The sequence below is a fragment of the Dromaius novaehollandiae genome, unplaced genomic scaffold (genome assembly GCF_036370855.1).
Source record: "Dromaius novaehollandiae isolate bDroNov1 unplaced genomic scaffold, bDroNov1.hap1 HAP1_SCAFFOLD_69, whole genome shotgun sequence".
Taxonomy (NCBI): Eukaryota; Metazoa; Chordata; class Aves; order Casuariiformes; family Dromaiidae; genus Dromaius; species Dromaius novaehollandiae.
In genome coordinates, this window is record NW_026991326.1 from 531,105 (window position 1) to 556,184 (window position 25,080).

Sequence of the window (25,080 nt, forward strand, 5' to 3'; positions counted from 1 at the left end):
CCTGTGCTGTGGCTGTTTCTCTGGGGCACACATGGCTCTGGGGGTAAAGAAAGGCCAACAGCATCTCTGGGTTGAGTGGAAATGCCTACTGAGGCTCTGGGCTCACCATGGACTGGCGGAGCGATGCTGAGCAACTCAAGAGGCTCACAGAGGGCCTGGGGTCCTGGGGAGCCAATGCAGGACCCTGGGGGCACCAGGACCCACCCATGGCATGTGTTGTGGCATGCGGAGAATAAAGGGTCTCTCTGCGGTGGGGCACAGCCATGAACCTCCTCTTCCAGCAACTTTCCCAGTGCTAGTTACGGCCCGAATTTGTGTCCTGATTGTGCCAAGCCTCAGCTTGGATTCACAGCTGATCTGTTCACATATACCGTGGCTTCTCCACAGCTCAATTTCACCTCACTGAGTCTTGGGATGGAGCATCCTCATGACCGAGTGGCTTCCCATTGCCTCACCCCACAGATGTGACATGGAGGGATACAGGGGAGGGGGACAGAGGCAGTGGGGTGGTACCCAAGGGACCACAAGGGGCCTGAGACAGGGAGCAGGAAGCTCTCACCCCATGGGGTCCTTCCTCCCCACCCGTGCTGAGCCTGACCTGTACTGGAGCCAGGAAGGACAAAATAAACATCAGCATCACCTAAACTGCCCTCCTGAGAGTGTAAAATCGGGAGTAAGGCAGAGGGGCCTTAATAAAGTCATCCCAATCATGTGGTGGGCAAACCCACCACCATCCTCCTCCTACTGATGAAGAAACTGGCACCTTCAGCCAACTCTTACCTGCCCCACCCCAGCCTGGGCAGACTGGGGCTGAGAAGAGGTAGCCCCTGCACAAGACATGTAGGTATATTAATGAGACTTTGCCTTTAATAAGACTCTTTATTTGAGTTTTTCCACACTAATTTGAGATGGACTAATTATAATGCTCTAATTGGATGGTTACTCATGTGATGACAGCAACAGCAAGTCCTTGGCTTGGCCCCTAAAGGGTGCTCCCTTGGGGTACAAGCATGTTTCCTCCTGCCCATCACAAGCCTTTGAGCATGATCAGTCAGTGCAGGATGTGGGCAGCCCCTGTTTGGGATCCTGGGGTGTTTCAGGGTCCTGTCAGCATCTGCCTTAGCAACCCCAGGTGAGATCTCCCCCCTTTCCTGAGGGCTGAGAATTCCCCTCCATCCCTTCTGCCCCTCTGCATCCCCCACACCTCTCCATCCCTGCCTGCCTGCCGGTCCTTGCCTCCAGCTCTCAGTCAAGCTCTTCTTCATCTCTCTCTCTCCCCATGTGTTCATCCCTTCCCTCTCCATCACCCACCTCCATGCCTCTTCACCTTCCTCCATCCTGCTGTCTGTGCATCCTTCCTGTCTGCCCTCCATCCCTCTTTTCCTCTCTTCCACTCTCCATCGTCTGGCCCTCTATCCATCTCTTGGGCGTTCCATACTTCTGTATCTCTTTCACACCCTCTGTCCAGCTCCGCCTCCTCTATTCCTCTCTCTGTTTTTCTGTCCACACTTACATCCCTCTTTTCTACCCTTCTGCTCCCCATTTCTCTGCCCAGCCCTCTGGCCCTCTCTTTCTGACCCTCTGTCCTCCTCTCAGTCTTTCACCTTTTGCAGCCATCTCTCTGCTTCTCCATGCCTCTCTTTCCTCTTTTCTCTCTCTGTCCAACTCCCCCTCCCTCTTGTCCTCTCTCTGTTCCTCTGTCCACCTCTACATCCCTCTTTTCCTCTCTTCTGCTCCCCATTCTCTGCCCAGTCCTCCATCCCTCCTTCTGTCCCTCTGCTCAGCTCCCCATCTTTTTGTCTGGGTCTCCATCCTTCCCTTTCTTTCTCCAGCTCTCCTTCCAGCTCTCTATCCCTATCTCTCTCTCCCCATCCCTCTGTCTGGCTCTGGCAGTCCCTGGCAGCACAGAGCAGAGATCCTGGGGAGGGGCTGGGGGTGCTGGCTTACAGCTGGGCTGCTGATGTGTTGGAGCTGATCCTGGGGCACTCGCCCACCTGGGCTGGGTTGGAGGAAGAGTCTGGGCAGGATGATTGGGGCCAGATTGTTCTTCATCACCCACAAAGATATACCACGGCTCTTTCTTTCTCTTCCTCTTGTAAAGCAAAGAGCCAGATGTCTAATTTGGAGTAACATTACATGAATAACACACAATCAACCTGCTCCTGTAACCAAGCAGTACCTGAGATGTCCTACTCTAGGGCATTATTTTCAATGACATATTTACATGGTAATTTAAAACATTCAGCAGAACTACAAGTACATTTTAGAAAAGAAAGTCTCAAGTAAAAAAAAAATTTTTTTAACTTTGTTTCACAGGAAAATCTTGAACAAAAATCTGAAGAACCACTTATGACTGGTTTTGATGGTAATTTTAATGCTTGGATAATATATTTTGAATTTTAATGGTTAGAATTGTTTTGATGATGTTTATCTGTTGGTTTTGATGCTAAGTTGTGGGGTTTGATGGTAAGTTTAGTCTGAGCATTGCAGGCTTCTGTCGGTAAGCTCTGCATCTGAAAGACAGAGAGGAAGCGATGTCATTCCCTGTCATGATACTCAGCATAAAACTATCTGGCTGAGGGTTTGATTTCTAAACAGCAAAGGCTTGAACCTCCAAACAGCTTGATCTGCTCTGAGGCTACAGGAACAAACTCGCTCGAGAGGGAGGCTTCCAAAACCCTTACATGAAAACTGACTGTATTCCAGTTTTCTGCTAAGAGTGGTGTACTGTACAGAGGATTAGGATAAAACTACCTGCTTTAATAGCACATGGTAGACCTTAGCTAAGTGAAATCTGGTGGAAGTCTCACCTAGAGGTTTAGCATGATGGTACCCTTGTTTTACCAATGATTTTCCAGTCAAGCTGAAGAAAAGGAAAGACATGAGAAACACCCAATAATCATGGAAAAACTGCTGATTATGCTGTAATCCTTGCTTATTTGTAATTCTTCTCTCAATGTTTATCTTTGGACTTCTTTTCCTTCTTGACTTTATTTTTTTTCATTTTTGATCACCTGAAAGCTCTTTCTCTATCTCTCTGTGCTTTTTTTTTTCCTATTTTGGCTTCACTCCCCTCTGCACAGGTATGCTTTCTTTTTCTGTTTCTTTGTCAGTCATTTTTCTGGGAACAGCCCTCAGAGTTTGAATGAACCCACACAGGTGGAAGTACCTGGCTTTCATGAGAAGATTTTTCAGATTGCTGCTGAGGCACCGAACAATGATGTGAGGCTGCTCTGCGGCTGCTGGAGTGGTGCACATCCTCTCTAGAGAGTGGATGGTGAAGCCCTCTGCTTTTGTAAGAATCCTTACATTTGTAAGAATCCTTACAAGACCCGTTGCTGTAAGTGTGACTTGATTTGTCAAAGTCCTTATCACAATCAGACAACTCTCTGCCACCTGTCATTGCAGAAGAGGAATGGTAATCACTGTAGCATCTGCACTGTTCCCATCTCCATGGTTCACCTTGACAGGATCTTTCTCTGCTCCAAGCTCGCTCTCTTTTGGAATGAGTACAGCAATTCCTGTCTTGTTCTGTTCTTCTTCTCTTTCAGGATCTGAAAACAGGACATTTTCCAAAGCTTCTGCCATTATCAGGGATGTTTCTTTCGTTATCAGAAGAGCTATACATGCTTTCATTTCAATAAACCTGCTCATGGCAATTTTGCTGCTTTGTTTCCACCACGCAAGAGCACCCCTCCTGTGAGAATGACCATCTGTTCTGCTTCCATTTTGCTTGTCCTGCTCTCCAGAGACAGTGTTCTCTCTTCCTTCTGTAGTGCTCTTTGTGAGTTTTTCTACAGTGTTTTTTCTTATCTGTATAGTTATTTTGTAATTATCTACTTCTCAGATAACTAGATAGATAACTAGATAATTGAGGACTATTATGTACTTCTTATCTACGTAGCTATTAGAAATGTCCTTTGTATCTTGGCATGTATCATCTGTGGTATCCAGAGACACAAGATTTTTAGAAGTATGTTCAATGTCACAGAGGAAGTTTGCCCTAATATCTCTTCAGTCTCTGATGTACAAAAGGTTTTCTTTCAAAATAAGTCCAGTTTCTTCTGATCTTCTAGGTTTGCCTTTGTCCCCACTGCCTTCAAACTCACACTGCCCAAGCAATTCATCCTCAGTGTCCAAGGATCATTTCCTGACCTTGTGCTGACCTTTGGTATCGGGATGCACATTACCAGCTTTTATTATAAGACTTTCAGCAACTTCTTTGTTGGTGGAAATTGTTTCAGAATCTGACTGGATAAAAAGACTCTCAAGATCACAGCTCAAGGTGGTAGGAACTCTTCTGGATTCTTCACAGACAAGCGGTGCTTCCATCACTACAGTTTCCATAAGAGCATCAGTCTCAGAATATTTTTGCGGTCCAGAGAAAATGCACAAAACAAAAATGCCTTCACATTCAGTGAAGTGAAAAAGAGGAAAGAAGAATGCAGAAAGTATAGACAGGATGACAAAATGAAGAGAAAAAAAATCTATGTAGAAGCCCAAGTTTTCAGTGAGGCATCAGCCACATGTTTTTAATATCCAATTAATAGGTTGCAGTGCTGATCGCTAGTTCTGTTCATAACACTACGTGCAGTGTGGAATTCTCTCAACTGATTTAAATCTTCCCATTAAATAGTGTCAGTAGAGAGATAAACCCGTGCTAACCTCATATAAAATCTTACTTTAATCAAAGCATACTTATTTTACCTTATTTCCTTGGACAAGCTGTTAAATAGGCTGCCTGTGAGGGATTATAAGATTCTCTCTTGAGCGACTGGAGGCAAAGCTATAGGCATCTGTAATTAAATTATACAAGGTAACAGGTAGGAAGGTACTGTTGGGAGTAGAAAACCACTATTTGCAAAATTTCTACATTAGGTGTTAAATACGGAAATTTACACTCCCCCTTCCCAAAACAGAGTTCATGAAGATCTCATGTATTATTATCTCAGCTAAGCTTTTCTAAAGTTGACAAGTTCTAATATATCAGCTGTGTTCTGTAAATTCTAATTGGTTAATGACACAAAGAGCTACAGTGAAATGTGTGCTGTGTATTTTCTCAGTACTTCGCCTGGATTAGGAACATGATAATAATCCTGAATACTGAATACATCATTGGTGAGAAATTTTAGATGCAACCAACACAACTCCCTCTTCCCAGCAATCCATTTGTTTTAGAAAAGAAAATCTCAGAAGCTTTAGAAGGTTGGATGTGGCAAGTGGAATCATGAAGTTTTACTCCATTTTTTTTTAGATTCATTATCTAAGCTAATAGCACCATGGAGTGACTCAGTTTTGGGTTACTCAGGCTGGCATCTTTCTTCTTCAGAACTCTGACAGGAAGAATGGGAAATCTTCAACACATGGACTACCTTCCAAATCACAATTCCATTTGAAGGTATTGCATTGCAGTTCCTTTCTGCTGAGCTCTTTGAGTCCTTCTCATTCTTTTCTGAAGATTCTGCACCATAAGGGACCATGTTGTAAGAAGTCAAGGGAGACAACAAGAATTTCATCAGCAGCTTCTTGTTTGGAGATGTTAGTAGCAATTGACATGGTGGATGCATCTGAGCTAGACTCTGCTGCAGAAGAGTTTGCAACTGTGTGTCACAGCCCGAAAGCAGTCGTTTAGGACGACTTCCCTCTCCTTGGGACCAACAACCAAGTTCGTGATGCTCTTGGACTGAACTAAGGTGAAATGATGCCAGCCAACCAATCAGTTTTATGATTTATTAATACAAAAGACAAGGCATGTGGCTAAATATGATAACTCGATGATGGCTACCTTAACTAGATAAACAAGTCCCGTGCCACACGATTTGAACAGATCTTATAAACTTTCATCAAAAGAGAGGAAGGAGAGAGACAGAAAGAGAGAGAGAAAGAAAGAGAGATCACCACCCGTGGATCCAGCGGTGTCTCATTGATCCTCTTCACCCTGGGTGTCTTGGAAAAGTTCAGGGCCAAATCAAGGCAAATTAAATAAATAAATTGTAATGACGCGCGTGCAGTAATTGCAGCTCGAGCCGGGTGCCTCCGAAGAGGGACCACAAACAAAGAAATCCCTGGGCAATTATAACTTTCCAGTCTAAGCTCTCCACCCCTCACGCAGTAATTCAGACCAATAGTAATATTCAGGTCTGGGGTCCCATGCTGCTCATTGGGTCTCATCACTGTCCCTAGGCAGGCTGTTTATCTTTCCTGTTGCGGTTTCTGCTGACAGAGGTGTCTTCATTCCTTGGGTCCCACCGTTGTCTCTCAAGGTCCTGACGACCCGGAGATAGTAATTCCAGCAATTAACACTGCCCCAGCAGTGACAGTAGGTGTTATCTCCCAAGGTCCTGACAAGGGGGAGATAGTCCAGACCCCCCCCACCCCAATTAACACTGTTTCAGCAGTGAGAGGAGGCTTTGTTTCCCAGGGTCCTGGCGCCCAAGCAGGCCTTATTTCAAAGCCTTGACCTCCTCCCTCCCGGAGTGTGGGGCACAGGAATGCGGACTGCTTGTAACTCCCTTATCTTTCCAGCCTGCACCAGCTCTGGGGCCCTTTCTGACTGAACTAGGAGTGCGGCCTAAGGCTTCAGCAAATTTAGCTGCTCATGCTAAGCAAGTTTTATGGAAGTTGTGCTAAGCAGCAATAATTTACACTCCAGGTCCAAAAGTCTCTGCCTGATCGTGGTCTGGTTTTTCGCAGGCTCGGTGTGTCCTGAGTGGTCGCAGGGAGACCATTTCGGGGTTGCAGCAGCTCCGTCCTGTTTCCACAGGGAACAGATGGCTTGTTCGGGGTTATGGTTTCCTGCAAAATCTGCAATGTGCGCAGGAAGGCTTTCACCTTATGTACCAAGAAATGTTTAAGGCAAAAATTCACTCATCTGTCCGCCACACTGTGGATGAAGGAACAGGCTTGTTTAGATCCTCATCCACCACAGCACTGCTAAAACAGTCAGGCTGAGACAGTTTGATGTGCAGGCAGTTTGTTATGAAGTGATCTTTTGTTTTTCTGAGGGATCAGCAAATAAAGGCCTGGTAATTGCCTAGTTTTGAACACAAGCTGTTGGTGGAGCCGAAGAAGGCCTTTCTAGGGTAACAGCAATGGTATTTGGATCTTCTTTTAGGGGTTCATTTCCATTTAAATGACTTGATTTCTGCATTTAAAAAGAAGAGATTGCAAGATGGATATATGCAAACACACAGCCTTTAAAATCCCCAAACAGAATACTCTCCTACTAGATATCTCTACAAACGGCCTCGACACCTAGATAGAAAAAAGCCACCCTGCTTTAATTATATATGCAAGTCCAACAAGTGTGGTTAATTTCTACATTCAGGTTTCTGCATATTGGTATCAAATGAGGACCATTCTTGAAACCCTACCCAAACAGCTCAACATGGATTAAAGCTATTCCAAAATATATATGTTTTTCTCCATTAAACATTCCCTGAAAACCCTGGAATAACTGTTCTTATGCTCAGGAAGGAGACAGTTTGGTTTCACTGTCTCAGCTAAAGTGAAACTACTAAAACTAAAACAAATAATCTCTTTTTTTAATGTTTTAAGCATTGGTAAGATCCACTTAAAATGTATCAAGAGGATATTTATCAGAGGTGTAGGAAGCTGAGCTGGAAGTATAAAATAATGGAAGCAGCACTGCTGCAAAATTTAGCATTAGCTACTATTTGGATGATTCTGGTTGCAGCATAAGGGCTGTGAAGAAAGCTGCAGTGAGGGAGAGAAAATAAAACTCAGATGCTAAAAAAAAACAAATCCACTACTAATTTGGTATCATTATCTGTTGCTTTGCCCCCAAATCAGCTTAACCATACAAGGAGGAAGCCATGGTCATGTAAATCTGGCCTGCTTACTACTGGCCCCCTGCTGACCAAAGAATGGATGGGGATAAGACAGTGCTGCTGATAACTAAAAGGCACATTCTCCAAGTGTGAAATCATAATGTCTTGGTAAACAATCGCGCTCTTAGCTTAGAATTGTTCTTTCAGCCCACTCTTGAGTTAAATCCCATTCAAGATAATGGTCTTACTACTATATCTATCCCCTTCAGAGCAATAACTCGTCTTTATACTATCTATGGTATTAATTGCTCCTCCTTCCTAAATTAGCCAACGACAGAGAGTAGATATGCAGCAATTCACACAAGTGTAGCAGTTGAAAGCCAAGCGATTAAAGATAATGACATGGGGAATTTCAGATAAGACAAATGAATTATTCAAATAGTAATTTTCTCCTTGGACAGGAAGAAAAATACTTAAGAGGAGAAGAAGAAGAAGAAGAAGAAGAAGAAGAAGAAGAAGAAGAAGAAGAAGAAGAAGAAGAAGAAGAAGAAGAAGAAGAAGAAGAAGGAGAAGAAAGTCAGTAGCAGGAAAGGAAATGTATTCTGAACACATTTTAATACTTGTTATTACCTGATATTAAAAAGTAAATAAGCTTGCTGACTGAGAACCATTTTGATTTCACAAAAGACTACAGAGGCATCATTCATCTCATATCAAAGTCTACCAGCAGCCTGCAAATAAAAGCAGCCATGTCTTCAGAGGAACTGCACACTTTCTAAATGAAAACACAAAGAGAACTCTTCAGAACAGAGAATACACCAAAAAAGATCAAATTAAACATGAAATAAAACCTTTTTCCCTAAAAGCAGTGGTTACCAGTAAAGTTTTCATGCAAGTACCTCCTCACCAGCACAGAGCTCACCCTGTTAGAAATGAAATTGTTATTTACCTTTGTGTAGCAGAAATAACGTCCTGCATGACTACTGACACCTCTATATACCAGGACTGCATATAAGGCATAGAGGAGTGGTTCTCCAACGGATTGAGATGCGTATGTTCGAAGATCCAGATACTCAGGATATTTCACATCCTAAAGAGAGACCAAGAAGACGCAAGAATTATCCTGGAATACTTTATGAAATAGCCTGATAAAAACACATCAAAGAACACAGACTAGAAGTACTTAAATGTATTTACTGGTTCACTAAAAAGAGGTCCTCCCAATAAACAACATGGAGTAATTTCAGTTGCAGAGAACTGTTCTCTGCAAAATCAGCTTTCATAGCAGACTATATGTTTACCATCACATGAACTTTATTGTTGCCAGAAGAGAAAAAAGAAATACTTATTGCAGTGATTTTCCTTTGATATCTTCAGTCTACAGTTATTGTCTGTAGATATTAACAACTTTTAGAAGACTATTCTGCTTTGGGAAATCTCCCATTCCAAGAAGACAAAGTTGCACTACAATTTTACATATATATATACACCTTGCTAATCTTCCCACCAGTGAAAGCTGCAAATCTTTTCAGAGATATTGTGAGATGTATTGTAAATCTCTTTGATGCAGGAACCATCTCTTTTACACCTTAAAAACAAGCACAACCAATTTTTTAAAGTATCTTTTTTTCCCCAAAAAGAGTCAAACCAGTTTTGATGCCTCACACATGCCTATGCTATTTGAGTGATACTTACTTGCACTTTTCTTTTCATAAATCCATATGCTGCATTTCACATTTGCTAATTCAGAGAAGATGGCAGGATAGAACTACAAAACAAAGCATTGAGAACATCATCTTTTGACAGACCATCTATTTTTATTATGCCAGAAAGTAAGGCTTACCACCAACTCATAATGTAGCAGGAATCTCTCCCTAGAGCGGATGACCACAATGTTACACAAGGCAGCACTTCTTGTGCTTTCAAAGAGGTGTCAAGAATGGAAGGCATGAATAGTGATGATAAAATGTGTTTTTCTCTAGGCAATAGAGCTGGATAAGTCTGTGTATTATAAGCAAATTCTGCATAATTCACAAATATCAAGGTATTGCTGAAGTCTTGACTCACAGGAATAGTTCCATGTTCTGGCCATTGCTCTTATCTGCAACAGAGGAGAAAGCTCTGGCTGACACAAGAACATCAAGAAGCATTCCAGAAAGAAAACAGCAGTAGAAATCCTGTTAATGAATTTCAGAGAAATAATTCTGAGAACTAAATAGCTCATGCAAATGATTAACACCCCCCCTCCCAAGCTAAACACACAAAGCACATTTTTCCATCAAAACTGTGTCTGTGCTACTCCCCACTCCCTTCTCCCAGGCTCACAGGAGCTGCAGGCAGCAACACATCCAAGCCCTGGCCTGGAGAGATGCAGAAGGAGCTGTTTGGCCCCAGCTCAGAGAAATCTTGGGAAAGGAGAGCCAGAGAAGGCTTGACAACTGATTTCTTCCTGGTTTCTTCTGCCCTTCCAATAAATACTTGCTTGGATATAATTTTGGCAGCAATACTTGTGAGATTTTTCACCCATCGTATTTACAACTCTCCCTCACCCTTCTCCCCACACACACACACACACACACACCCCTCCCCCTCCATCAGGGATAGTCTCATCCTCTCACTTCATTTTTTTATGCACTTACAGAAGTTAATTATAAATGGATTACCAGTTAACGTTGTAAGGTTGTTGATCAGTAGCTGCTTGTGTTGTGTCTTTCTGTTTGCCAGAGTGCATTGAAGTTGTGAAACAGTATGCCGGCTTATAAGCGCTCCTGATCTTTCAGTAAATCAGTGCATAACGAGATCTGAATTCCTTTGTTTGACTTTCCTTTTCCAGAACTACAGGCCAGGCAGCCTCACCTCAGTCCTTGGGAAGATGATGGAACAGCTCATCCCGGATACCATTTCCAGGCTCATGAAGGATAAGAAGGTGATCAGTAGTAGTCAGCATGGATTCACAAAGGGGAAATCATGCTTAACCAGCCTGAGAGCCTTCTGTGATGGGATGACTCGCTGGGTAGAGGAGGGGAGAGCAGTGGATGTTGTCTCCCTTGGCTTCGGCAAGGCTTTTGACACTGTCTCTCATAAGATCCTCATAGGCAAGCTAAGGAAGTGCAAGCTAGATGAGCAGACAGGGAGGTGGACTGAAAACTGGCTGAATGGCAAAGCTCAGAGGGTTGTGCTCAGCAGTGCAAAGTCTACTTGGAGGCCAGTAACTAGCGGTGTGCCCCAGGGGTCAATGCTGGGTCCAATATTGTTCAACTTCTTCATCAGTGACCTGGATGAAGGGACAGAGTGCACCCTCAGCAAGTTTGCTGATGATACAAAACTGGGAGGAGTGGGTGATACACCAGAGGGCTGTGCTGCCATTCAGAGGGACCTGGACAGGCTGGAGAGATGGGCAGAGAGGAACCTCATGAAGTTCAACAAAGGCAAGTGTAGGGTCCTGCACCTAGGGAGGAATAACCTCATGTACCAGCACAGGCTGGGGGATGACCTTCTGGAAAGCAGCTCTGTGGAGAAGGTCCTGGGGGTCCTGGTGGACAAGAAGTTAACCATGAGCCAGCAATGTGCCCTTGTGGCCAAGAAGGCCAATGGTATCCTGGGGTGCATTAGGAAGAGCATTGCCGGCAGGTTGAGGGAGGTGATCCTCCCCCTCTACTCAGCCCTGGTGAGGCCGCATCTGGAGTACTGTGTCCAGTTCTGGGCTCCCCGATACAAGAGAGACATGGACGTACTGGAGCGAGTCCAGCAGAAGGCCACTAAGATGATGAAGGGACTGGAGCATCTCTCATATGTGGAAAGACTGAGAGAGTTGTGACTGTTCAGCCTGGAGTAGAGGAGGCTGAGGCGGGACCTTATCAATGTGTATAAATATCTGAAGGGAGGGTGTAGAGAGGATGGGGCCAGACTCTCTTCAGTGGTGCCCAGCGACAGGACAAGAGGCAATGGGCACAAACTGAAGCACGGGAAGTTCCATCTGAGTATGAGGAAAAACTTCTTTACCGGGAGGGTAACCAAGCACTGGAACAGGTTTTCTAGAGAGGTTGTGGAGTCTCCATCCTTGGAGATATTCAAAAGCCGTCTGGACATGATCCTGGGCAATATGCTCTAGGTGACCCTGCTTGAGCGTGGGGGTTGGACTAAATGATCTCCAGAGGTCCCTTCCAACCTCAACCATTCTGTGATTCTGTGAAACACAAGAAAGCAGCTGAGGAATGAAGACAGGGACAGAAAAGGCCTCTTCTCCCACACAGGTTGCAGCCCTCGCAACACTGAGGTTTCAGCCAACCACAGCAGGCATTCTCCACAGCAGGGCAGCTAAGACAGGAGCCTGAAAGGTCTTGAAGGTGGTGAGTTTCAAAGGGAACTTAGAGGACAACAAAAGGGGAAACTGAGAAGACCACACTGAACTCAGGCAATCTTACCCTTTCTGTGTAAGTAGTATATTTTGCACAGCAGAGTAATGCTTCTAATGTAGCAGAAATAACTTCTTTCACAGAGTACCACGGCCTGAGAAAACTTTCATTTTTCCTCTCTAATTACGATTTACATATTGATAGGTATGACCATGCTAGAGGCATGCTCTGAGCAGGGAGGACATAGCTTCTTCCTCAGAAAATGTGAATAACAGTGAGAAGTTAGTATATACGCTTTATGCTGCATTCTCTGAATTGCCTTTTTGTGATTTTTGTATAGATACTCTGCTTACAAACAGCTGTTTCAGGACTTGTTTTTCCACTTTAAAACTTATCAGAAATAATGGCTGGGGTTGAAATATGCAAGAAGACTGTGTGATGCCTTCCATTGCCTAGGCACAACTAAGCTGTTAAGCTTTTGTGATTTTACTCCTCAGCTCCTGAATCTTATTGTTCCACATGCACAAAAGAATGATGTTTGCCTGGGCAGTGTGGTTAGCCTCCAGGCTCAAAGGCACTGCTTAGCATCCTGTGCTTGTCCCTGTGGCTGAGATTTGGATTCCCATTTGCCTGTTTTTCCTTGACATCTCCTCACCTCCCAAAGAATCTCCTGGGTGCTGTAGTTTAGTTGCCTGTTACAGGCAAAAGGATCGCAGAATCATTTTTATAAATTGACTTAAGCTCCTTTGTAATATACTCCCTTCATTGAGAGTCACTTCCAGGATTTCCTTTTTAGGGAACAGCATTTATTGGGTGTAGGGGCAGACAGTGAGGGATCGGACAAGATAGAGTTAAGGAGCCGAAGGCCATGGGCTGAATAGATAGCAGTATGGGAACATAGGGAGTAACCGCACAGAATGAGGGAACATGACCTTTGGGAAGGTATAACGTGGCGCTTGCAAGGAGAAGAGAAAGTACCGTAAATCACTGTGGGAAAGTACCAGTCCGGGCTAGAGCTTATATATAGGGCTTGCTTGCTTGAATACAGTTGATTCTGATCCAGCACATCGGAGTCCGTGAATCAGACCGCCACAACTGGGGGCAAGTTTATGAGTATTTGTTCTTGTACCAGCATTACTTGTGAGCACAACTGGTTCTCTGTCCCTAGAGCAACTTCTATTATATGTAACAATCATATTTCCTCTGTCTTAGTTTTGCTATGTCAAATTACATTCTCCTAGTGTGCTTTTGAATGATTGGCACTTTGTTTTTGGTGCATCTTCATAGCTTGCCTTTGTCACTTTTTGTTTGAATCTCAGTTCCCTTTTTTCAAATGGGACCAGAATTGCTCACGCTATTTTGTATGATATCTCTCAAGTGACAGTATGAACAGTTCTGTGGCTGCTGAGGAACTATTGCTTTTTTCATGATTCTACTGGTGGATTAGTAGTTGATGATTAGCTGATACGCTCCGTTTTGTATCTGGATAAGAATTTGCAGCAACCTCCACATTTACTGAGCCTTGGTTTAGAGCAGAAATTCTTGTGCTGCTGCATTTTTGTACTGAGGAGTTAGTCAGTAGGTGCTGCTGTCAGTGCCGGCCTGGAAATCAGAGCTCTCCTCTGGGCACTCAGTGGGAAATAATGTGGGAATGAGGGTAATTCGTGAAAGGAAGAAACTTGACAGCTTTCAGGAGAATGCTCTTTGTGATTAAGGGAATAAGTTCAGCATATGATCTTTAGAGCCACTTTCTGAATGGATCTGAGTGGGGTAAGGCTGTATTTCAGGACGGAAGAGGATGTTGCAGTAGTTGAGCTCATCATGCCTTGAGGAAGAGATGTAATTATGCAATAGCTTGTGAAGGCAGTACCTCACCCATGTTCTGCAGCCTGTGCAAGACTTGAACAAGGAGAATAAAAATGTATAAAAGGGTTCAAGCCAAAACCTGTGTGCCTCATAATTATCCTCCTGCGTGCATCATAATTAATTGAAGCTCCCTCAGGAGCGCCCTTCTCGATCTGTCCTGCTGTTTTGGTCACATCTGTGAACATGAAGTTCAGAGGAAATCAGGGGGAATAGATTCACAAATACAGTTACTTTGCAAGGCTCTGGCATACTGTGTGCCAAAGTCAAGCTGCATATAAGTACCAGATGCTTTTCTAATCACTCAGATGGCAATACTAATTTCCTCTTGGATTATTTCTCTGTAGAAGTACTCTTAAACAAGAAAAATTCCATAAAGAAGTGTTAATGGCGATTGTGGTGAGAAAGGTTGTTTTGGATGCTGTAAGCACTTGGAGCTTGGAGAAAGCTATCTATTGCTTGATAAGAACACTTTGACATTCTTTAGAGCAGTCAGTTTAGGAAAGAAGAGGGGGCCTCAGTTTTGGAAGAGCGATGATTCAATACATGCAAAGGGCTTATGTTTTACAGAGTGGATACTTAATGCTCAGTGAAACTGGGTGCTCTGTGTGTCTGATTACAGATTTGAACAACTTGTAGCTGAATTTTGATTGTAAACTAGTTAAACATTTCACCTTCCCAGCAAAGACTGAATTTTGCTCTCACAAGGAGAAACGTGTGATGCAGTTTGAAATCAGATGCACGAGGAATACAGATAATGGGCTGGAAACTTCTTAGCTCTCACAGTACATTCTGGAGGAGGCTTCACTTGATTTTTGATGTGATTTAGTGTGACCTAGTCTTGTTTTTGTTACTGCCTTTGAAATGCTTGTGGATGGAAACATGAAGTCTACAGCAGTGATTCCCCATCCTCCTCCTCCTCTGATGATGAGGAACATTTTGCGAGGTGTAGGAAGCACAGCCCTAACAGAGCTGTCAGAAGGTGAGTGTGATTAGAGAAGAGGGGAGGGAGGAATCTGCTGAAGAGGCAGAGCAGCTGCCTGACTGTGAAGTGTTCTCCTCCCTGCTCCTATGCAGACTCTAAACGGTGGCAATATTTAATCCATTAGCATAATATGTAACTTACTGGCACTGGTGGCTCTAAGGGGGCTCTCTGCAATTGGATTTTTAGACTTGACTCTTTAAAAGCAATTGGATTTCTTTGAAGGGGTTAGGCGTAAACTCTAAATATTTTAATGTAAAATTCTACTGCCCCTCTGCTTTACAGTAGGCTATTCAGAAAGAAACCCCCCCAACAGAAAATTTATAAATAGAGGCGGTGATGGGGTTTCTTTGCCTTTCTTAAACCCAGGACATGGGTTCTGTTGGATTTAGCTTTAGGTAAACTGAGACATCAATACATTTGTGTGCTTGAAAACCTTCTGCCATTACTGAGCTTTTATAGTAGCAGTAAAAAGTATACACGTAGATTCAAAGCATAGGGGATTGCTTGCCATAGTTACAGGCTTAGTGTCTTGTGTGATAAGCGGAAAGTATACTCAAAACATGTCCTGGTTTAAAAAGGTGGTTTGGGAGTTTTGTCTATGAATATTTTTACATACCTGAGAACCTGATTAATTCATAAGCTGGAGAGATTTATCTGTTGGAAGTCAATTGCAATTGTTTGCTTGAAAGACCAGGCATTTCCCTTTATGGGTGCAATGTCTGTAGATTTACTAGTTAGCTGTATATATTCTCTATCAGCAAAACTCAGTTCACAGCATGAGGAAATATAACTTTAAATTCTTCTCTTTCAAGAAGGTTAAAAGTACTGCAAATAAGGAAAGAAAAACCTTCAAATGTTTTGCTGCTTGATTCATTGGCATTCTCTTCTAAACAATGGTAGCTTAGCCTTTCTACTTGATATTTAAGTATTATCTGGAAATACAGAATACCTTTTTCTTCCTCCCAGCTTTAGACTTTCTCCTCAGCTACTGCCGACCATGGCAGCCGCCAGGGCTTTGTGTGTCTGTGTCTGTCTGGGGCTGGGTAGCCCAAACTGGACCCTATTCCCACACACGGTCTCTCCCAGGCCGAGCCAAGGGGAGCAATGCCTTCCCTCGCCCTGCTGGCTGCCCTCTGCTAACACAGCTGGGGTGCGGGGCCAGCCGTGCTGCCGGGTCACGCTGCTGCCTCCAGCTCCGCTTGTCCCCAGGATCTCCTACCTACCTTGGGTACCCACCACCGCTATGACCGTCCCCGAGTGCCCTGCCCCTTTGTGCTGGGAGCTTCCTCCAAAAGGGTCCTACCCCCACCCACTGCTGGGAGCTGCCTCTCACGGTGCCCTGCAGCCACAGGCTGTTTCTAGCCAGGCCGCTTTCCGGCCCAGGCACCACCACAGCAACAGCCACAGCAGTCTCAACTCATCTGCTGTGGCGTTTGCGCAGCAGCACTTCCCTGGCCTCTGTGCAGGGCCAAACTGAGACTGAGGCATGGCCATCCTGGCTCTGCATGGCCTCACTGGCCATCCCAGGGCCTGACACACGGCTCTGCTGCAACCCCAGCTGCCCTTCCGCCCCCAGCGGCTGCCCCCTGAGACTCCCCAGGCCTGCCCCACCCCCGGGCACACCTTGGCATCCCAGGGCTCTCCCAACAGCACTGTCAGCCACCCAGGCCAGCCGCGAGGGCCTCTGCTGAGGTGTCCTGCAAGACCTGGCCCGCCCATGGTGAGCCTGGCCAGCAGGTCTGTGGGGACCTCCCTGGGGACTGTGAGTGCCTGGAGATCCAAGCAGCCAAGGAGAGCAGCTGCCTGGGCAAGGCACAGAGGAGCCCCGAGCTGGGCAGAGGAAGAGTCTTCCTACTCCCCAGAAACCCGCTCCCAGCTGGGCTCAGAAACTGGGCCCGCAGGGCTGGAGGCAAAGATGGGGATCGCCACGGGCACAGCAAGGCACTGTGATGGGGGGGGGTGGCGGGGGGGGTGGTGTCTCCACGGGGGACTGCCAGGAGATGGTCATGGGGGTCCCCATGGCGAGCGCCAGGGCTTTGTGATGGGGTGGCATCGTGCCCTCAAGGCCATTGTGAGGGGGCGGTCCCCGTGGTGACCATGTCCCTGCTGCGGCCAGAGCCCCCGGGGTCCCCACTCTGAGGAGAGCGACTCGATCAGCTGCCACAGTGTCAGGTCCCCAGGAGAGCATCCTGGAGATGGACAAGGAGCGGCAGGCAAGCGCCTGCTCCCAGCCCGCGGATGGCCTTCCAGGAGCGCGGGAGCGCAGGAGCGAGGTGAGTGATGGGGCTGGAGGCAGGGGCAGGCAGCAGGGATGGGACCTGCATGGAGAAAGCAAGGGTGTGGGGTGGGCGAGCTGGGGGTGGGACAGCCAGCCCTGAGGTACTCCAGTAGCAAAGGGTATTATTAATTCCTGGCCCCCAGGGCAGACTGGGGCACACGGATGCTCCAAGGCCACACGGCCGCAGTAACCTCCGCCCTGAGCAGAGAGCAGCTCTGGGCTGAGCTCAGCCTGGCTGTGGCCAGCCTTGTTCTTGCCTTACAAACAGACCCGGAGTTTTCCACCCTTCAGTGGCCTCATGTGCAAGCACAACTGCCTGCATCCTGCCCCTCTTTCTCCCCGCACCTGGGCCACAGGGAGATGCTCGCAGCAATGCAGCGCAAACAGGTCGGGGCTTCATGCCACGGGGATGAGCAGCCTTCACTCCCCAGCCCAAGGAGATCACGGGCCTCTGGGAAGAGACAAAAGCTATATGGCTGAACAGAGACAGTGGTAAAACTTTCTCGAGCCTCCTCCAACCTGCCGATAACCGGACTGGAGGTGCCTGGAGAGGCCAGGAGGTCCCCTGACCCCTTGCAGGCTGGCTGCCTGCTCTGCACAGGGAGTTCACACTGCAGATGTGTGACCCACCTGAAAATCATTTGCCCCCTCTTCAAACACACAAGGGGACCAGAGCTCGCAGACCTCAGAGCCCAGGTTTGGTTTCTCATCCCTCGGCAGGCAATGAGGCAGCGCAGCTCCCAGGGGCTGGGAGCACCTGCAGCTCCCACTGCCATCAGGACAATCCTGTGGCTCCGGGATCTCTGGCCTCCAGCTCAGCAATAGGGAGGCTGTTCCCCAGGCGCTGCGGCCAGCGTGAACTGGCCTTGAAGAGCACAGTATTCCCATAGCTGCTTCTCGCGTGGCTTCTCCAAGCATCTCCTAATGCTTCTCCGCTTCCCCAAATCCTCCTGCCCCTTTGCAGGCCCTTTCCCCCAAAGAAGGCTCCCCCAAAGCCCACAGTCAACCAGCCCCTACCCTCCCCCTGCTCCCACCACCCTGCACCCAGCATCAGGGCCCAGCCCCAGCCTCTGAAACTCAGCCGCATGCCCTTGGGATGGCCCCATCAGCCCCATGCACCTCCTCGCCTGCCCCATGCAAGCCAACAGGCAGCCCATCCAGGTTCCCATGGAGAAATCCTCCCTTGGCCCCGTGGGACCACAGCGAGGCCCAGCTGTCTGCCAGGGCATCCGAGAGAGCCTTCTGCGCCCATTGCTTGCCCTGTGGTAACGAGCCCTCTCCCTGCCTGGCTGTTCAGAGCGGGGTGGCAGACGCCTTCACGGGAGAGCACAGTCATCCAGGTTGGCATCATGGGTGGAAGACGTTTGCCAGTTGGAATGGATGGAGAGCAGGGAGGGCAGCACCAGGCTCACCTGGCCTCTCTTGTTTGCTTCTCTTGCAGAGGGACAGGGTGGAAGAAAGGAACAGGGAAATTGAGAGCATCATGAGAGCGTTTTTGAGGCAGCTTATAGGGATCTTATACCCACTTGCCTGCGAGTATGCAGAGGTCTCGAGAGCAAGTGCACAAGCTTCGGCACACTGGAGTCCCCACTCTGAGGAGAGCGACTCGATCAGCTGCCACAGTGTCAGGTCCCCAGGAGAGCATCCTGGAGATGGACAAGGAGCGGCAGGCAAGCGCCTGCTCCCAGCCCGCAAACGGCCTCCCAGGCTCCCAGGCATGCAGGAGCGCAGGAGCGAGGTGAGTGATGGGGCTGGAGGCAGGGGCAGGCAGCAGGAATGGGACCCACACGGAGAGCACGAGCATGGTGGGGAAGGGGAGCTGGGGCAAGACAGGCAGGCATGAGCTCCTCCAGCGAGGGGGCATTCATTCCTGGCCCTGGGCATTTTCTCTCAGACAAAGCACACTGACCTGGATGCTCCAAGGCCCACACGTGCCCCGTGAGCTCTGCCCTGAGAGCAGCTCTGGGCCAAGCGCAGCCAGGCTGTGTGCAGCCATGAGCTTCCCTTGGACACGGGCTTGGGGTTTCCTGTGCTTCAGGAGCTGCTCCCACCAATGCAACCACCCCCATCACGTGTCTCCTTCTCCCCACAGGTAGGCCAGCAGGAGCTGCACGCAGCAATGCAGCACAGCCGGACCCCGGCTCCGTCCCACCAAAGGGACAGGCTGCCTTCGCTGCCCGGCCCACAGAGCTCACGAGCCTCGGAACACGGCATCACAAAGGTACAGAGCTGAGCAGAGAAGGTGGCAAAGCCTCTGCCTGACTCCCTGCAGCTGCTGAGCAGCAGACGGGAAGTGCTGGCCGAGACCAGGCGGTCTCCGCCCCCCGGCAGGCTGACTGGCTGCTCTGCATGGCAGCCTGCAAGCACATGCCTTGGGGCGTCCCAGGGAGCTGCCTTTGCCCATCTCTTGCCCCATGGTGAGGACCCTTCTCCCCACCCAGCCTTTGGGAGCAGGGCAGCAGCCGCCTGTGTGGGAGAGCGCTGCCATAATCGAGGGCGTCAGGGGCCGCAGGAAGTTTCCATGATGGAAGGATGCAGGGCAGCGGGGGGAACAATGGCAGTAACTTGGCCTTTCTTGTGGGTTTGAGTTGCAGATGGTGGAGGACACTAGCAGGGATGTCACAGTGCAAGCTCTGCATGCCTCCACCGGCCTTCTCAAGAAGGCTCCTTTGAGGCACGGGGAGACACTGCCTGGCAGGACTCATGCGGGAGCAGAGACACCACATCTGCCCGGCTTAGCACCGCTCCCAGCCAAGGCAGCTAGGCAGGCACAGGGAGGCCCGGCGGCCTCTGCATGTAAAAGAGCAGGAGCTACAAGTCAAACCAAGCTGCCTGCTCTGGAAACATCCGGCAGATCTTCTCCCCAAGGCTGGGCCAATGCCATGGATGCGGAAGCTGTGAGCAGGAGAGTCCTGGAGAGAATGACCAAGGCATTAGAGAGGCTGGCTACAAATTCCAGTGAAGCTGCTGCCAAGGAACACTTCCCGCTTGTTAGTGGGGCTGGGATGGCTCTGGGCTCAGGGAAGAGCCTGGAAGAGGAGGAACTAAAGCCATCCCAGCTTTCCTTGCCTCCCCTTCAAAAACCCAAGCGGGAAATTTGTGCTCTTCCCCAGGCAATTCAAGAGCACGTCCGCTCCTTGCCTGAGTCCCGGCCTGGGTCTTCCCCATTAGTGCTGGGAAAAGCAAGGATGTTGCAGGACGACGGCAGCAGAACACCTCTTGCCCTGAAAAGCCAACAGCTCTCAGGAAGCTCCTCCTTTGGTGCAGGAGCACAGACCGTTCCTGAAAGGGAGCTGCGAGGCACACCAGCGTGCAAGGAGCGGCACGAGGCCTGGCCAAGCTGCCTGACAGTGCCAAGGCTGCCACAGTCCCCGTCAGCGGTGGGTTTTGCCAGCACTGGCCAAGAAATGCACCAGGAGCTAGTCAGCAAGCTGCCCCCGGCTCCCAGAGATGCCTGTGCCCAGGAGGTCAAGGCACAATGCTTGGACGCAGTGGTGCAGAGGCAGGACTTGGTGCTAAGCAAGTCCTCAGCATCCCAAGGGGCAGACCTGCAGCCTCCCCACCTGCAAGTGCCCCCAGCTGAGATGCCCCCGGAAGAAACAGCCTCTTCTCCCCTGCAGTGTGCGATGGCAGCCAAAGCTGTTTCAGACACGGCTAGACTCACCAGCCCGCCCTTCGCAGAGGTACCACCCGGCTCTGCAGAAGACATCGCTGCCAGGTGCCACAGTGAAATGGCCCCACCTGAGTCCCCATCGCCTTCCCTGCCGGAGCCTGCTGGCCTTGTTGAGAGCATCATTGCAGAAGCTGGCAGGCAATTGAGGGCTGAGAGCCAGGGGCCTGCCCCACATGGCCCCGCACCGCCTGCCGTGGCTCTGGAGGACGCGGGCCTGGGCCTCGAGGCACACACCATCGATGCAGCAACACTGGCAAGGCCAGACCAGCACCAGAGCACAGAGCGTGGCAAAAGCACAGCCCCCGCAGCTCAGCAAAGGCCTGATCCCCACGCTCATGGGGGCAAAAGGCAGGTCAGCGGGGCTGGTGCACCAGCTTCCCCAGGCAAGGGTGCGGGGACGGGGACACCACAACCAGCGCCGGCAGGGCAGCGCCCAAAACAGCAGCCTTTGGGCATCATCTGCCACGTTGGAGGAAAGCCGCTGCGCATTCACCCGGACAACACCTCGCAGTACCTGGCAGTGCTGTCGATCAAAACAGAGACGCTGGAGGAGCTCAACAGCAGCTGCCTGGCCCGCACCGGGCAGAGCTTGGCCCAGCTGCGGGAAGCCTGTTTGCAGAGGAGGGAGCAGAGCCTGAAGGAGAGCGAGGGCGAGCAAGAGCAGGGCGAGGGGAAACATTTCTCCCTGACAGCCTCAGGATCCCTCAACGTCAAACCCAAGGAGGTGAGTGCAAGGGCTGGGCCGGGGCAGGTGCCAACCCTCCCCGTGCTGGGGCCAGCCGCTGCGCCGTGCCACGACAGCCTGCTTGTGCCAGTGCTGGCAGGGCCCCGCGGGGCCTTTCCTGGTGGGAAAAGGAGCTGCCTTCACAAATCTCCCTCTCTCCTTTCAGCTCCTCGCCAGAAACTCCTTCTACAACTTGTGGAAACCGGAGGTGACGCGAGTGGAGCTCCTCAAGGACGCAAGGTGCAAGTGGGAGGTGCTGGAGCGGCTGTATGCCCATGCCCCCAGGAGGGAGCGGGAGGTGGGAAGAGGCAAGAGAGTCCCGGGAGCGCTGCAGGAGGAGCAAGCGGACTGGCCCAGTGAGGAAGAGCACACTGATGAAGAGCTTCTGCAAGGGGAGGAGCTGGAGGGAAAGCCCTCCCTGTGCATGACCTGGGTCAGACCTAGCCTCAGGAGCCTCTTCACAGACACAGAGACGTGCCCCCAGAAGGTGCCCTGCTCTCCCAACGGCAAGGCCAGAGACGCTACCGGGGAGGCAACGGGCGACCTGCAGAGCACGCCTCTCGCCCCAGCAGTGCCCAGAGGAGCCGAGGCAGCGGCACCTGCTTTGGCCGATGGCTTTCAGGACGCGGGGGACAGCGCGTCTCTCGCCCCATCAGCATTTCTGAGCGCAGGAACAAAGCCGGAGGAGGCCTCCCCCGCAGCCAGCATCCCTCCGGATGTGGGGGAAAATGCACCTCTGACTCCATCAGTTCCTGCAGAAGCTGTGCCACAGGCCTCTCCCTTGGCCGCAGACACTTGGGCTGAGAGCAACAGCCTGCCTCTCCAACAGCCATTGCCCAAGGAAACACCACCAGCGACCTCTGCCTTGGCTGGAGGCCCTCCTCACCAGGTGAGCAACGAGCACGCCATTGGCACCCATGATGAGAGGGAGCTGCTGTGTCAGCTGCGTCTGGGGTGTGCAGGGTGGGGGCAGAGAGCTGCCCCATCGCGTGGCACCCCCCCGGCCATGGTGCCAAGCGGTCACCCCCAGCCATTTACCCTCTGCAATGTCTCCCATGGGGGAGATGCCTGCTCCTCTCTGTTTCAAAGTGCCAAAGGCACAGGGCTGACGTGCCCTCCACCCCTTGTGCTGCGTTCAGCCCTGGGGCATGGAGGCTGAGCGAGGAGGGGAGGGGCGGCCCCAGCAGCAGCCCCCTCCCACACCCGGTGAGCGACCCCCACTTCTGCCATGCACCCGGCCGCCTCCATTCGCCGCTGCCCGTCGCGGCCCCCAGCCAGCCCAGCCCTGCTGCTACGGCCTTGTGCCATTGCTGTGCCAGCCGCAGCTCCCTCCCCTTGGGACTCGCAGCTGGTGGCAGCATCCCCCGACCCCAAGCCCTTTCCCCCGTCCATCCCGGGGCACCAGTATCCTGAGCATCGCCAGCTGATGGCACGCGGGTGTGTGTTCTTGCTCTGCCCATGCAGGTTGCCTCTGAGCCCAAAGGCGAGCAGAAGTCATCCTCTTCCTTCAGGCACACACCAGAGGCTGACCCAGGTACGTACCCAAGTCAAGAGCCCTTCTGGGGACGGGGGGGCCTGTGCCGGCACAGCAAGGGGCACCGAGGCCGGCAGCAGGAAGCCCTCGGGAGCTGGCTGTGCCGAGGCCACGACCCCGCGGGAAAGCCCTTGGTGGCAGGGGACAGGCAGGTGCCGGTCCTGCGCCCTCGCTGCCCCTCACACGCGGCTCTCCTTCCCACCACAGGCAACGCCACCCTCCCGCATGCTGCAGCGCCCAGGCGATGGCCCTCATGGCTCAGCACAGCACTTCGGGCTCTGCGCAGAGCTTTCTGCTGCCGCTGTGTCACGGGGCAGCGAGAGGAACGGCGTGCAGGTGCAAGTGCCGGGCAGGTCCCCTGAGATCGGGGCTGGCGCAGAGCAGAGAGCAAGAGCGACGGAGACGCTGTCCTGGGTGCTACAGAAATGCTGCCACAGCTCTCACAAGCCCTAGCCGGTGACAGCCATTGCCTGCTTCGAATAAAAAACCCTGGGAGGCTTTTTCTGCCCGTGTTACTTGGTGTTGGGTGCGTCTCCAGAGGAAGACTAGTGCAGGCAACGCCAATGAAGCCAATCAGGTCTGGAGGGAAACCCATTCAACCAGTCAAAGAGTCCCAGAGCAGCTGGGGTGGGAAGGGGCTTCTGGAGGTCTCTGCTCCAAGCTCCTGCCGCAAGGGGTGGCAGCCAGAGGGGGTTTCCCAGGGCCTGGCAGAGCTCGGACTCTCTCTGTTGGAGCACCCTTAGGCTTCAAAGGCTTTTGGCACTCTCAGATGGGAATTTTCCCTGCTGCCCCTTGTGTCCTTGCCCCTCGTCCTGGCCCCAGGCACCTCGCGGATGCGCTGGCTCCATCCTCTGGCTCCATCCTCTCCCCACCCTGCCCTTGGCAGCTGCAGGCAGCAGCCAGATCCCCCTGCACCTTCCCTTCTCCCAGCTGAACACACCCAGTGCCCTTGGCCTCGCCTCATACGTCCCATGCTCCAGCTCCCCACCGGCTCGGGGGCCTCCGCTGGGCTCGCGCCAGTGTGTCTGTGTCTGTCTGGGGCTGGGTAGCCCAAACTGGACCCTGTTCCCACACATGGTCTCTCCCAGGCCGAGCCAAGGGGAGCAATGCCTTCCCTCGCCCTGCTGGCTGCCCTCTGCTAACACAGCTGGGGTGCGGGGCCGGCCGTGCTGCCGGGTCACGCTGCTGCCTCCAGCTCCGCTTGTCCCCAGGATCTCCTACCTACCTTGGGTACCCACCACCGCTGTGACCGTCCCCGAGTGCCCTGCCCCTTTGTGCTGGGAGCTTCCTCCAAAAGGGTCCTACCCCCACCCACTGCTGGGAGCTGCCTCTCACGGTGCCCTGCAGCCACAGGCTGTTTCTAGCCAGGCCGCTTTCCGGCCCAGGCACCACCACAGCAACAGCCACAGCAGTCTCAACTCATCTGTTATGCTGTTCTGCGCAGCAGCACTTCCCTGGCCTCTGTGCAGGGCCAAACTGAGACTTAGGCATGGCCATCCTGGCTCTGCATGGCCTCACTGGCCATCCCAGGGCCTGACACACGGCTCTGCTGCAACCCCAGCTGCCCTTCTGCCCCCATAGCACAGCAAAACACCCATTATGTACCAGTTACTACCCCAAAAGAACACTACCTTCTGCCCATGTATTACCTACACCCAGCCTACGACACTTAGGAAGTGGAGAACAGCCCGGAATTCTTGGCAACATTTTCTAATGGGAGCATTGCATGGGAGCAGCGATCACGGAGCTGAGGACAGCAGGGCCTCCTGTGCCATCAGGGTGAGAGGCCTTCCCACAACTCGGCAGTCAGCAAACGCTCTGCACAGCCAGGACAACAACCCTTCTCCTAGTTCATGGTTTGACCTGCTGCAGCTCCAG

At 50.6% G+C, this 25,080-nt stretch overlaps 1 protein-coding gene and 1 long non-coding RNA gene across 3 annotated transcripts; one reads left to right on the forward strand and one right to left on the reverse strand.

Annotated features, from left to right (window-relative positions):
* Positions 1-5,534: 5,534 nt before the first annotated feature.
* LOC135325801 (uncharacterized) lies at positions 5,535-10,856 on the reverse strand. Of its 2 annotated transcripts, XR_010386570.1 has the most exons (6): positions 10,454-10,856; positions 9,634-9,891; positions 9,486-9,558; positions 8,740-8,880; positions 8,421-8,565; positions 5,535-7,144 (listed from the first exon to the last, which is right to left on the reverse strand). It is a non-coding gene; the product is annotated as an uncharacterized LOC135325801 (long non-coding RNA). The 2 variants fall into 2 exon arrangements; XR_010386569.1 differs by having other exon boundaries at positions 9,486-9,891.
* Positions 10,857-17,198: 6,342 nt separating this feature from the next.
* On the forward strand, positions 17,199-22,878 carry LOC135325803 (uncharacterized). Its single transcript, XM_064503786.1, has 6 exons — positions 17,199-19,009; positions 19,364-19,492; positions 19,866-21,668; positions 21,835-22,536; positions 22,808-22,814; positions 22,856-22,878. Exons 1-6 carry the CDS (start codon positions 18,368-18,370, stop codon positions 22,876-22,878), a joined length of 3,306 nt encoding a protein of 1,101 aa, XP_064359856.1. The 5' UTR covers positions 17,199-18,367.
* Positions 22,879-25,080: the final 2,202 nt, after the last annotated feature.